This window comes from Penaeus chinensis, chromosome 36 (assembly GCF_019202785.1).
Source record: "Penaeus chinensis breed Huanghai No. 1 chromosome 36, ASM1920278v2, whole genome shotgun sequence".
In the NCBI taxonomy this organism is placed as follows: Eukaryota; Metazoa; Arthropoda; class Malacostraca; order Decapoda; family Penaeidae; genus Penaeus; species Penaeus chinensis.
The window spans coordinates 29,764,180-29,776,679 of record NC_061854.1 but is presented as its reverse complement, the minus strand read 5'-3'; the positions used below and the strand labels follow the sequence as shown (position 1 = coordinate 29,776,679).

Here is a 12,500-nt window from a genome sequence, read left to right as displayed (position 1 = left end):
TAACTCGACTACAGTTGAATGGTTAGACCCCAGTCACCGATCTCCCACCGGGTACTTCAAGGATATTGTGAATGCTCTTGTCTCACTAGGATATGAAAGAGGGGTGTCTGTGCGAGGTGCCCCCTTCGACTTCCGCAGGGCCCCAAGTGAGTACTGCATGAAGAAAGATTTCTATTGGGACAAGACTGCACCACATTTAGATCCTACTTAAGTACCCATTCCTAACTTGCATAGTTCAGGCTTTAATTACAGTTAATTTGTATAGGATAATGATGTTCCATCTCTGCAGAGGACTGATTAAAAACTTCTTTCTGCAGATGAGCATGGCGAGTACTTCCGTGATCTCCGCAGACTAATCGAGGAAACTTACCAGAGCTCAGGGAGGAAGGTGATTCTCATCCTGCACAGCATGGGTGCGCCAATGATGCACTACTTTCTAAACCTACAGGAACAACATTGGAAAGACAAGCACATAGAAACTGTAGTGTCCCTGGCTGGTGCATGGGGAGGCTCCATCAAAGCTGTCAAAGTTTATACAGCTGGTAAGGACGTTTTTTTATGCTTTTTTATTTCTCTCACCCATTTTTTTCTATCATTATTATTATTATTATTGTTTTTATTTTCACTTGTCTTTACTTTCTTAGATTTTCCAAAGATTTTGAAATATAACAAATTCTGTATCAACCAAAAATGAGTAATGTAAGATCACTGAAAGGAAATAATAAAGCTCCTTTCATTTTACAAAGCGTTTTTACATAATGAGTATGTTGTCCGATCCTCAAAGCCTTATGTAACAATTATTTTCTCTATTTTTCCAGGGGATAACCTGGGTATCTATGTCATTAGCTCGTTGAAAGTAAGAGCCGAGCAGAGATCAGCTCCCAGCCTGGCCTTCCTCCTGCCCTCTTCTGATCTCTGGGGACCTGACGACGTCCTGGTTGAGACACCCACGAAAAACTACTCGACTTCAAACTTCCAAGACCTTTTTGAGTGTGTATTGTTCTTTAGTTTTCATAGATATACTGTTAAAGGGGTTGTCTACTCTGTGTGTGTGTGTGTGTGTGTGTGTGTGTGTGTGTGTGTGTGTGTGTGTGTGTGTGTGTGTGTGTGTGTGTGTGTGTGAAAATAATAAAAAATGAGTTCAAGGTTTAAGTATCTTCCTATCATGGATTTTTTTTTTTTGCTGATGAAAATATGAATAGGTACATTTCATTCAGAAAGTCTTTGGTCAGACAATGCCTATTCTGTAATTCACACATACATCTCTCTCTCCCTCTCCCTCTCTCCCTCTCTCCCTCCCTCCCTCCCTCCCTCCCTCCCTCCCTCCCTCCCTCCCTCCCTCCCTCTCTCCCTCTCTCCCTCTCTCCCTCTCTCCCTCTCTCCCCTCCCCTCCCCCTCCCTCCCTCCCTCCCTCCCTCCCTCCCTCCCTCTCCCCCTCCCCTCCCCTCCCCCTCTTCCTCTCCCTCTCCCTCTCCCTCTGCCTCTCTCTCTTTCTTTCTTTCTTTCTTTCTTTCTTTCTATCTTTCTATCTTTCTATCTTTCTATCTTTCTATCTTTCTATCTTTCTATCTTTCTCTCTCTCTCTCTCTCTCTCTCTCTCTCTTTCTTTCTTTCTTTCTTTCTTTCTTTCTTTCTTTCTTTCTCCCTCCCGCATTCCCTCCCTAATCTTGGATCTGTTTCTCCAGCACCCTGAACTTGCCTGATGCCTACGAGATGTACCTGGACACCAAGGATTTATTGAAGAACCCCCCAGCGCCTGGTGTTGAGGTCCACTGCCTGCATGGGGAAGGAGTTGACACGGTTCGAAAAGTAAGAACCGGCATAAAAGTCGTTATTCTGTTGTAGCTTTAGTTTTATTTCTGATTTTCATTTCTTAATGTTATCTAGTTAAGTGTGATGAAGGTGTTTATTGGTGAGTAAAGATAGTGTAAAGGTTAGAGCAGTTGAAAAGTATAAATTGGCTTAGATGTTGCTGTTAAATATCTTTTTATTATTTATTATATTATTTTTATGCTTTTCTGCAATGATAATAAATTAATGTTTCTAGATTAGCAAAAATATGTTTAAAAAATGAAAACATTTATATGCAGAAATATTGTAGGGTTTAACAAAAGCTATAATTTTTTCCATCCCCAGATTAGTCTATGCTGCTGGTAAATTTCCGGACTCCCCAAAAGTTGTGTACGGTGGAGGAGATGGAACAGTCAACTTAAGAAGTGCAAGGCGTTGTTTAGAAGTAAGTTGTTCTCTCATTTGATGCATTTTCACTGTATCATCATTCAGCTTCTTCCCTTGTATAGAATGAATGAGTGCGTTGATGGAATATGTCCCTTTGAAGTGTATATTGTAGAGGCACACTTATTTTGATTAGATGGATGCACATGTGTGAAGTTGTTATTTGTTGCCTAGTGTTTGAAAATTGTGAATTACAGTGAAAATTGGGATTAACTTTTGTCATCTGCTCTTTTTTCAATCTTTGATATTATTAACTTCATTCCTCTATGCATATGGTCCAGTTTATAGAAATGTTATAATGTTATTATAAATGACCAAAATTTTTCATGATTACATCTCAGTTTCTTAGGCAATATCTTATCACATTGTCCAAACCATGGGTAGCAAGTATCCAACAGTTGAGCCTGCTGTAAGTTGTGTTTGCTAAATGGTGGTTCATTTGTTTGGGCCTGAATGCAGTCATTGGGGAGATACAACCCCTCAACATTTGGCCTTTAAGTCTCTATTTAGTATCATTTTCTAAAAAAATTGCATGCCACAGCTAAGAGCATGGAGAACAGAGTAAGCATATTTAACTTGCTTCTGATTTTTTCACTCAAGCAGCTAATTGTACAAAGCTCAGCACATGGCTAAATGTGGCATGGGAAAATGCCATTGTGAAGGGGTTATATATTAAACCAGGGAAGTTTGTCCTTTAGATATTTATTGAATGTAGATATATAGATAAAGATATAGATGTATAAGAGTTTTCCACAGGAGATGTAAGTGATATAAAAGTATACCTCTAATATAATGAAGAATTTTAGACATGTATTTATGATAAGACCATGATTCAGTGCACCAGTGCTCAATACTAGTGGGATTTTTAATCTTTTGCAGTGGGTTGGCAAACAGAAGCAGAAGGTTTACCACAAGCCCTACCAAGGTATTGACCACATGCAGATCCTCCGTGACCCTAACGTCATCAGTTATGTGGTGGAGTTAGTTCAGAACATAACTAAGAAAAACATGAGGCTTTCACGGAAAAAGGCTAAGAATCTGTTTCAACTAGAGAAGAATAGGAAGGACAAGGCAGAGCAACGCATTCTCAAAACAGAAGCTAATGACATTATCATGCCAAGGAAATGGTTTGATGCAATATATGTCAACAAAGAGGAATATATGGAACAACGAAGTAATTCCAGGGTGAATAAGCAACATCCTAACAGCATACAAGCATTACTAAATGAGGATTACGCAGTGACGGAATCGTGACGGAGGCCGACAGTGTACTGATGTAATTAATTATCCTTTTCTCTGACAAATCTTTCAGCAGAAGTAAGAAAGATAGCAAAATCTTAGTCACTAGATTAAGCTTTATTCCAGTGTTTTTTTAATAATGAGTTTATTCATTACAATCTACTTTGGCACAAATGACTTAGCATGATTAATATATCCCAGTTGCCTTTTCCCAATGAGGTCTTTCCTTTTTTTATGAATCTTTTGTGTTATCAGTGACTAGGTGTTAGTTTCAATGCACAAAGGACAAAAAGAAGTGTTCATATACTTAGGAATGAAAATATGATTAGTTTATAAGATATCAGTTTTTATAGTGAAAGTTTTATTCTGGTACGTATCTGCCTTATTAAGGAGAAGGTATGCTGTTTGTGTATTACACTGTATGTAGTCTTGCTCAAAAGTGTGTTAGCATAGAGATTGTATGAGTTACGTTATGTATGAAAACCAGAGTGGTAATATTCATGTGGCTTCATTGTAAGCTTGAATTTTATGATATGGTGCCCTACCTCTGTCTGTGAATATGTAATGCACAGAAGGAATATTTTAATTTTATATGACATATTGTAGTGTGAAATGTATTTATCAGTTTCTCATTAGCAGTTATTTTAATTTTCCAATTCCTCATTAGAGGTATGAAGTTTGTTCAGAAATGAAACATGTATTGAGGCTTCAATACGGAATGTGTATAAGTACCTGATAAAGCTGAGAATATGATTATAATGATCACATACCTAAAATTTACATCTCAAGATATTAAGATAAAGAAAACAGATCTAATATTGCACTTGATAAACAGCACTGTCATTGCATATACTAAGTAATGTGGAACATCTCAGTTATCAGGCAAATCTGATATAAGGTTTGTGTTTGGAATTGTGATATTAACTATAATTAAGAGAAAGAAATCTCCATTTTCATGGAAGAAGTATTCATGAATTAGAAATGCAGTTTCCATGAGGTGATTGGAAATAGGTTTTAGGTAATGACAAAGGAAAATGAAAACATACGTATCGTTAACATCTTTGAAGATATATCAGTGACCCTCTTTCCTGTAGTGCATCATATCATGTTGCATTGTCATGAGAGTATGTACTGTATAAAGATTGTAAATGCTGTCAAGAATAAAGGAACTTCATTTGTTCTATTTAAATGACAGGTTTACTGAGAAAAGGTCAATAGATCCCAATGTATGTTGGTGTCGTAATGGTAATTTCATGCATGAAAAGTATAGGGAAAGAATCAAGCCTTATTCTTTGTAAATGTAAAAGTCTAAACATAAGAACAAATGTGAAACTATAATGTTGTTTCATTCCTTGATAGATATTGCATGTTACTCTTGTATAATCACAAATTAAACAGTTATACTGCAATCACTCTTCTAGGAGTAAGACGTGTAAGATTCACAAGTTCCTCTTTCGGAAATCATTGAACCTTGATGAAAGAATCACTTTCTTCAATCTGTTACCCTTTGAGTGTTTACTCGTAATTTTATTTTAAGTGATATGCTTTATGATATCAGAACTGACTGCTAAAACAACATTTAAGTGTATATGAACTATGTGTATGATTTAGTTGTATGTTTAATAACCTTTGTGTATTTATGAAATGAAAAGTTACTATTCTAGATAGAACTAATATAAAAGAGAAGTTATTGCAGTGAAAGCATTGCATAAGATTTATTATTTGATTATTATTTGATTATATAAGAATTTAATTGAAAGCTAAAACTTATGCTAAAAAATATCTTATTAATATTACTTTCGAACTGAAAATGGCATTAAGGAGATTATGCACAACAAAATTTATGATACAATGTATTGAATTTTTGTACAGAAATCTCAGTTCCTTTATATAGTAGTATTTTAAGTGTGTCATATCCTGAAGGTGTAGAATATTAGTGAGTTGTAAAAAATTGTTTTAAATTTTTTCTGATGTAGTTTGTAAAAGCATTAATAGCTTTTTCTGGAGAGATATATATAATAAATATGTATATGTACTAAGCAATTTCAAAATTTTATTTTTACTGGCTGGAAAACTAAAAATGTATATTCCCTTTTTTGCTTTTATCCCAAATGGTCTTGGTGGGCACAATTTAGTTCCGAGAAATTAATAAAGCACACAAAGTTTGTAAAGTTTTGCTTTTTAGTTAAAGATTGTGATAGAACTTTGGTAATGATTTGCTTACTATTTTATAAGTGTCCTTTTAAAGATGTAGACATAACATATATATTTATTACAGTTTTATATAAGCTTGAGCCATGTCAATAGAAGGCAGCAGTTAACCCTTTTAGTATTATCAATTGCCATTAATCCATTGCTTTGGGGAAATAACACTATCCACTGTTTTTTTTATTTTGTGAATTTTGTTTCCACATAGGTGGCTCCACAAGTGCTCACCCACCAAGGAGCCAGTTATTAGGACAACACCTTGCGTGATTTTCCCTTTCCTTGAACTTTCATGAAAATTGTGTTTTTCTAAAGCTATTAATGTCAATGTTGTTAATTTATTATTATTGATATGATATTTTGATGATATTATTAATGATACTATTAACAATCCTAAATTTAAAATAAGTTTTACCAAAGAGCAGGGAAGAGGGTAAACAGGTGAGATTGTTAAGACAAGTAATTGACTCCTCACTGATTAAGCACTTGTGGAGCCGTCTATGTGTAAAGATAATCATCAAGCCAAAAAAAGGCAGTGGATATGGCATGTATTTTTGCTCACCTTGTATCAGTGGGTTAAGCTATACATAATGTGCTGGCTATTCATATGTTTATCAATAGGTTCCTGCAGGGCAAGCATATTTTATGATTTGATGAAGCTGATGTTTCATATAAAAATAAATAGGATGTTTCATTGGTAACAGGAAAGGGAAATATATCATTTTATTTTACTCGTACTTGAGAGTATTTAGGTTAGGAAATCAAATGTATTATTTTATTTTATTTTACTCATGCTTCAGAGTATTTAGGTTAGGAAATCAAATGCTCTTGGACAGGCAGGTCAAACGTAAATTACCCTTTGCTTGAAAATATAGAAACGAGAAAGTGAAACTGGCTATTGGTCATACAAATCAATTTCACTTATTTTTACTCAGAAATATGTGTATATGCAGTAACTCATTTATGCAGTAGTGATAAATAACTTTGGATTCCTATACTTGAAAGATATTGGTAAATGGCTCTGTTAATAAGTCTTAATAAGTCTGTATGTAGATGGATAAGAGATTGTCGTAAAGAAGAATTGATTTTTACTTATTTTAACGTGGCTTATTTGAAACGTGTTTCTAAAAATATAATATGGAATTAATTACCTCAAGTAGGAAGTGTGGTGAATTTAATTTCTCTTCAAGCAAGATAGTATCTGTTATAGTCTTTTCCCTATAAAAGAATGCATGTTTTATTTTTTTCATATATATTTTCATAACTCTTCTCTTCCTTATCTGGAAAAGAAATTGAATTACTGTATTTTATGCAATTTTTTTCTTTATCAGGAAAAAAAAAAATCTGCAATTCTGAATTATTTTTTTTTTTCCATACATAGGCTATAATTATTATTAAGGTTATTTGATGAATATCAGGGACATTCACTTAATGTGGAAAGGTTCAAGGTGCTTGTATTTTATGTTCATTTTCTTCTATATATTAAAAGTATATTTCAGAATCAGAAAAAAGTGATTTCTTACTCAATCAGGGAATCTGTTCCCTCTTAATCAAAGTCACTGATGTTATTCTTTATTAAATTCAGTTGCATTTACTATGTTTCTTTGTATATGTAACAAATGCTAGGGAAGTGTTTTTCCTCAACTAAGCTCCTCCCTTCATAGTTTGTGCACATGTAAAAAATAATAAGGTGTCGGCAGCCTACAATAAAAGATGTACAGTTTTGAATGGACATCAACTTAAAGCACAAAATTTTAGATGGTCAGTCATTGTCATACAGTAAAAATGTAATTGAAGTACAGGAAATGTCCTGCATTTGATTTCTCTTGCATTATTTTTGAAGAGGTGGACTGGACTTTGTATGTGCTGATGATTATGCACGGTCGCGCGCGCACACACACACACACACACACACACACACACACACACACACACACACACACACACACACACACACACACACACACACACACACACACACACACACACACACACACACACACACACACACACACACACACATACACACACACACACACACACACACACACACACACACACACACACACACACACACACACACACACACACACACACACATACACACACACACACACACACACACACACACACACACACACACACACACACACACACACACACACACACACACACACACACACACACACACACACACACACACACTAAATACACCAATAAGCATACACATATATGTGAATGTATATGATTATGGATAAGGATGTGTTTAAGTATATGTTTATGTGTGTGTGTGTATATATATATGTATATATGTATATATATATATATATATATATATATATATATATATATATATATATATATATATACACACACATACATATATACATGAATTATCTATGAAGATACAGAAATTTTATTTGAATACATACTTGTAATGATTAGTGTGTATTAAAACAATCAGTTTATTGGAATCCATTGTATTATTTCCTCCTAATAAGGCGTTTGGTATTTACATCTTAGGATTTGTGAAGGGGAAATAATGAGGCTCTTAAGGAAGCATTTATCCCGTACGGTATGAACTATTTCTTTTTCATAAATTGGTAAATTCAGGAGAAGTTTACATTGTACAAGATACGATCTGATTTTTGGATTTATTGTTGTGTGGTTCTTTTTGACTGGCACTTCAAAAACAGCTGGCAACTAATTCGAATTTTTATTAAAAGTTCCAAGTCGTATCACTTCATGGGGGAATATATAATAGTAGAAAGAGAGAGATAGTAAGAGCAAGTAAGCTTTAAAAAAGTCTTAATAAACGGACAAAAATAAATACAATCAAATTTCAAAATTCTCAGACTAGCATTCGTTAGCGGAGGACTCAGTTGTTAAGAAAAGGTCATTTCTTTGTGAATACTCTTAATTCATATACATATAAATCTTTTATCTTTGGTAACTTATTGAACAAAACTTATTATAACACTCAAGAATCTCCAATGGAAATGCCTAGCATATGTACTAAATTATTACCCCACACAAGATTAATAATGATCGAAATATATAATTCTCATCCTTCGATTACTCGAAGACCCCAGCGTTTACTTCATCTGGAACCACTGGTGTGGAACGGGAATAATGTATTCTCTCTCATCTCCCCCCCCGCCCTCTCTCTCTCTCTCTCTCTCTCTCTCTCTCTCTCTCTCTCTCTCTCTCTCTCTCTCTCTCTCTCTCTCTCTCTCTCTCTCTCTCTCCCCTTCCTTCCCCTCCTATAATACCCTCAAGCTGTAAAACTACGATTTATATTTTTTGCTATGTGAACTTTATTTTAAGTATGTTAACTATGAGGTAATTCCACTTTTCAGACTTTGAAATAACTCTAGACCTATTTCATTTTCTGTTTGGTTAAACTCAGTGTAATACCGTTTTCATAGACTTTGGGCTTTGAAGGAAAAGTGAAAGAGTAGATTAAACAGCATAAATATCTATTCACTTATTACACTGAATTGTACATTTTTAGAGGGAATACTGTATGATAATTAAATGTACATTATGTCTTATTAGCATAACAGTACAATTATATGTACATTTAGAAAACATTTAGAATTATAACTTACAATGATATATATCAAATTACATTAATATCACAGTATGCTTTCTACATATTTTCACACATAAGCAGTGTACAGTAATAGGCTATGCAAGTACACAGAAAGAGATCAGTATTTAAATACATGTACGAAGTCAATCTATCACACAAGTCACATTGTGCTCCAATAGATTGTACTCATCACATGATGAAATTAATCAACTTCCTCTACCGTTGGACCAGTGCCTGAGGAGCCTGTCCCCGATCCATGCAATTTGCTAGCAAGGGGTCGCCACACCTGCTCCAGCTCCTTCACCTTGTACTCGTACTCCTCCTTTTCTGCCAGCTGGTTATTATCTAACCATTTCAGCGTTTCTTCAGCTTTCTCTTCCACGAGGCGTTTTTCATCTGATGGCAGTTTGTCAGCCACGGCAGTGTCAGAAAGAGAAGATTTGATGCTATAGCAAAGTGCTTCAAGGCGGTTTTTGGCCTCGATGCGTTCTCGCTGTTTGGCGTCTTCCTCTCGATAGTTTTCAGCCTCATTGACCATCCTCTCGATTTCATCTTTGCTGAGACGGCCCTTGTCGTTGTTGATGGTGATCCTGTTCTCTTTCCCAGTGGACTTGTCCACCGCGCTTACGTTCAGGATGCCGTTGGCGTCGATGTCGAAGGTGACTTCGATCTGTGGAACTCCGCGTGGAGCTGGGGCGATACCACTCAGCTCGAACTTACCAAGCAAGTTGTTATCTCTGGTCATGGTTCGCTCGCCCTCGTACACTTGAATTGATACTCCAGGCTGATTATCCGAATATGTAGTAAAGATCTGAGAATGTTTGGTGGGAATTGTGGTGTTGCGCTTAATGAGGGCCGTCATGACCCCGCCAGCTGTTTCAATTCCCAGTGAAAGGGGAGCCACATCAAGAAGTAGCATGTCTTTCACTGCTTCAGACTGGTCTCCTCGCAATATGGCTGCCTGAACTGCAGCTCCGTAAGCTACAGCTTCGTCTGGGTTGATGGACTTGTTCAGTTCCTTGCCGTTGAAGAAACCTTGAAGCAGTTTTTGCACCTTAGGGATGCGTGTTGAGCCTCCAACCAGGACGATATCATGGATACTACTCTTGTCTAACTTGGCGTCTCGAAGAGCTTTCTCCACTGGTTCTAGAGTTCCTCGGAAAAGGTCGGAACAAAGTTCTTCGAATCTTGCACGAGTGATGGATGTATAATAGTCAATTCCCTCGAAGAGAGAGTCGATTTCAAGACTAGCTTGTGTGGACGAAGACAGCGTTCGCTTGGCTCGTTCACAGGCAGTTCGGAGACGTCGAAGTGCGCGTTTGTTGCTCGTCAGATCCTTCTTGTATTTCCTCTGAAACTCTTGAACGAAATGAGTAACCATCCTGTTATCGAAGTCTTCGCCGCCCAAGTGAGTGTCTCCTGCGGTCGACTTCACCTCGAACACTCCGTCGTCGATGCTGAGGATGGACACGTCGAAGGTACCGCCTCCCAGGTCGAAGATCAACACGTTCCGCTCAGCCTTTCCTACGCTCTGCTTGTCCAGACCATAAGCAATGGCGGCGGCTGTGGGTTCATTGATGATCCTAAGAACGTTGATGCCCGCGATGGTTCCTGCGTCCTTGGTGGCTTGTCGCTGGGAGTCGTTAAAGTAGGCGGGCACCGTGATCACGGCGTCCTTCACACTGTTCCCCAAGTAGGCTTCGGCTGTCTCCTTCATCTTGGTCAGCACCATGGACGAGATCTCCTCAGGGTTGAAGGTCTTGCTTTCTCCCTTGAATTCCACTCTCAACTTTGGTTTGCCGCCCTCGCTGGTCACAGTGAAGGGCCAGTGCTTCATGTCATTCTGAACAGTTGCATCCTCGAACTTCCGACCGATGAGACGTTTGGCATCGAACACCGTGTTGGTTGGGTTCAAAGCCACCTGGAAATAGATTTAAGGGTTCATTTTATGTTCTGCTGCCTTATTAATGATAACGGGAATGTCTTTTGGCGTCTGCATAGTGACAAATGTGTTTTTCAATATCTGGTCTGAGAAGAGAGACAACAGGGAAATGAATAGCACGGTAAGTACTAAAAATCGTCTCAAACTGCATACAATCCGCTCATAACACTACTAGAATACATGACGATGAACTAATTCATGTATCTGTTAACAAGTACATCCATTACTTTTTTTCCACACAAGCAGAACTGTACCTATCATACGTCCCTTCACCTACCATGGGGATACTTGCATCATAGTTCAGAAAGCACTAGACTTTTTTACTAAGAATATTACCGTCGTTGTTGCTTACATAATGCAACTGGGAACTTTCGTTTTCGTATATCGAATAACATGTGCATTATCTAAACAAGGATGAGAGTAAAAGCACTCTGTGCTAAGATGGAATGACACATTTACAGTCACAAGCGATTCTTCGCACTAGTTAAATATGAAGATACAAAAGTCTTACCTGATTCTTGGCGGCGTCTCCGATGAGTCTCTCTGTGTCGGTGAAGGCGACGTAGGAGGGCGTGGTCCTGTTGCCCTGGTCGTTGGCGATGATCTCGACCTTGCCGTGCTGGAACACGCCCACGCACGAGTACGTGGTGCCCAGGTCGATGCCGATAGCTGGAGTTGCCATTCTGAAGGAAATAACAGTGAATTTAGGAGGAATATGTCGCACTGTATATCCTTAATAAAATCAAATACCAAATAGTTCAATATTCATACAAGTAAACTTGACGATGCCGTAATTCATCGTTCGTTGAATGGTATACACTCTCCGTGTTGATATTATGGTAGAAAAACCCACAATGCAAAAATTAGCTTTTGCATTCTGGGTTTTTTATCTTATCGTTCGTCGTTTTCTTTCATCATAATTATTATCGACATAACTCATATAAATAGTTAGGCGTAATATGATTTCATGAAATCCATTTCACAAAAAAACTTACCTTTTCAAATGCTGTTCTTAGTTTTAGTGCACTATAGACTGTAGAATGTTCCCGACTGTGAAGGTCGCACGGGACTCGAGACGCTCACAGGTATTTGTTCGCTCGCTCGGCTGCCTGGCTTTTGGCGAGTGAGGGCTGCGAGCGAGAATATATAGACGCCGCCGTTTTCTCTGGAACTTACTACGCGCGTCGGGAATCGTCTCGCTGCTTTGTACATTTGGAAAATGAGGGTTCAGATGCTCAAATTAAAGAGCCCGTATAGATTAATTGTATGGATGAATATATATGA

The 12,500-nt window shown here is 37.3% G+C and overlaps 2 protein-coding genes across 2 annotated transcripts in view; one reads left to right on the top strand and one right to left on the bottom strand.

Annotated features, from left to right (window-relative positions):
- The window catches only part of LOC125044916 (phospholipase A2 group XV-like), an 11,053-nt gene extending 5,536 nt beyond the window's left edge, over positions 1-5,517 (top strand). Inside the window, exons 3-10 of the mRNA XM_047641879.1 lie at positions 1-146; positions 318-542; positions 819-990; positions 1,686-1,809; positions 2,137-2,154; positions 2,585-2,644; positions 2,746-2,796; positions 3,115-5,517. The exon at positions 1-146 is cut by the window's left edge and continues 86 nt beyond it. Coding sequence (XP_047497835.1) covers positions 1-146; positions 318-542; positions 819-990; positions 1,686-1,809; positions 2,137-2,154; positions 2,585-2,644; positions 2,746-2,796; positions 3,115-3,489 — 1,171 coding nt within the window. The 3' untranslated portion in view covers positions 3,490-5,517. The remainder of the gene's footprint in view (positions 147-317; positions 543-818; positions 991-1,685; positions 1,810-2,136; positions 2,155-2,584; positions 2,645-2,745; positions 2,797-3,114) is intronic.
- A 3,624-nt stretch (positions 5,518-9,141) lies between these two features.
- Positions 9,142-12,335, bottom strand: LOC125044956 (heat shock 70 kDa protein cognate 4-like). Its single transcript, XM_047641930.1, has 3 exons — positions 12,212-12,335; positions 11,728-11,899; positions 9,142-11,195 (listed from the first exon to the last, which is right to left on the bottom strand). The coding sequence occupies exons 2-3, from the start codon at positions 11,896-11,898 to the stop codon at positions 9,477-9,479; spliced, it is 1,890 nt and encodes a 629-aa protein (XP_047497886.1). The 5' UTR covers position 11,899; positions 12,212-12,335; the 3' UTR covers positions 9,142-9,476.
- Between the last annotated feature and the right edge of the window lie 165 nt (positions 12,336-12,500).

Excerpts from the sequence above, each read along its gene's own strand:
- LOC125044956 (XM_047641930.1), bottom strand. The coding sequence starts at position 11,898 with ATGGCAACTCCAGCTATCGGCATCGACCTGGGCACCACGTACTCGTGC. Across the intron at positions 11,196-11,727 it reads GAGACGCCGCCAAGAATCAG|GTGGCTTTGAACCCAACCAA; the intron begins GTAAGACTTTTG and ends ATCTATTTCCAG.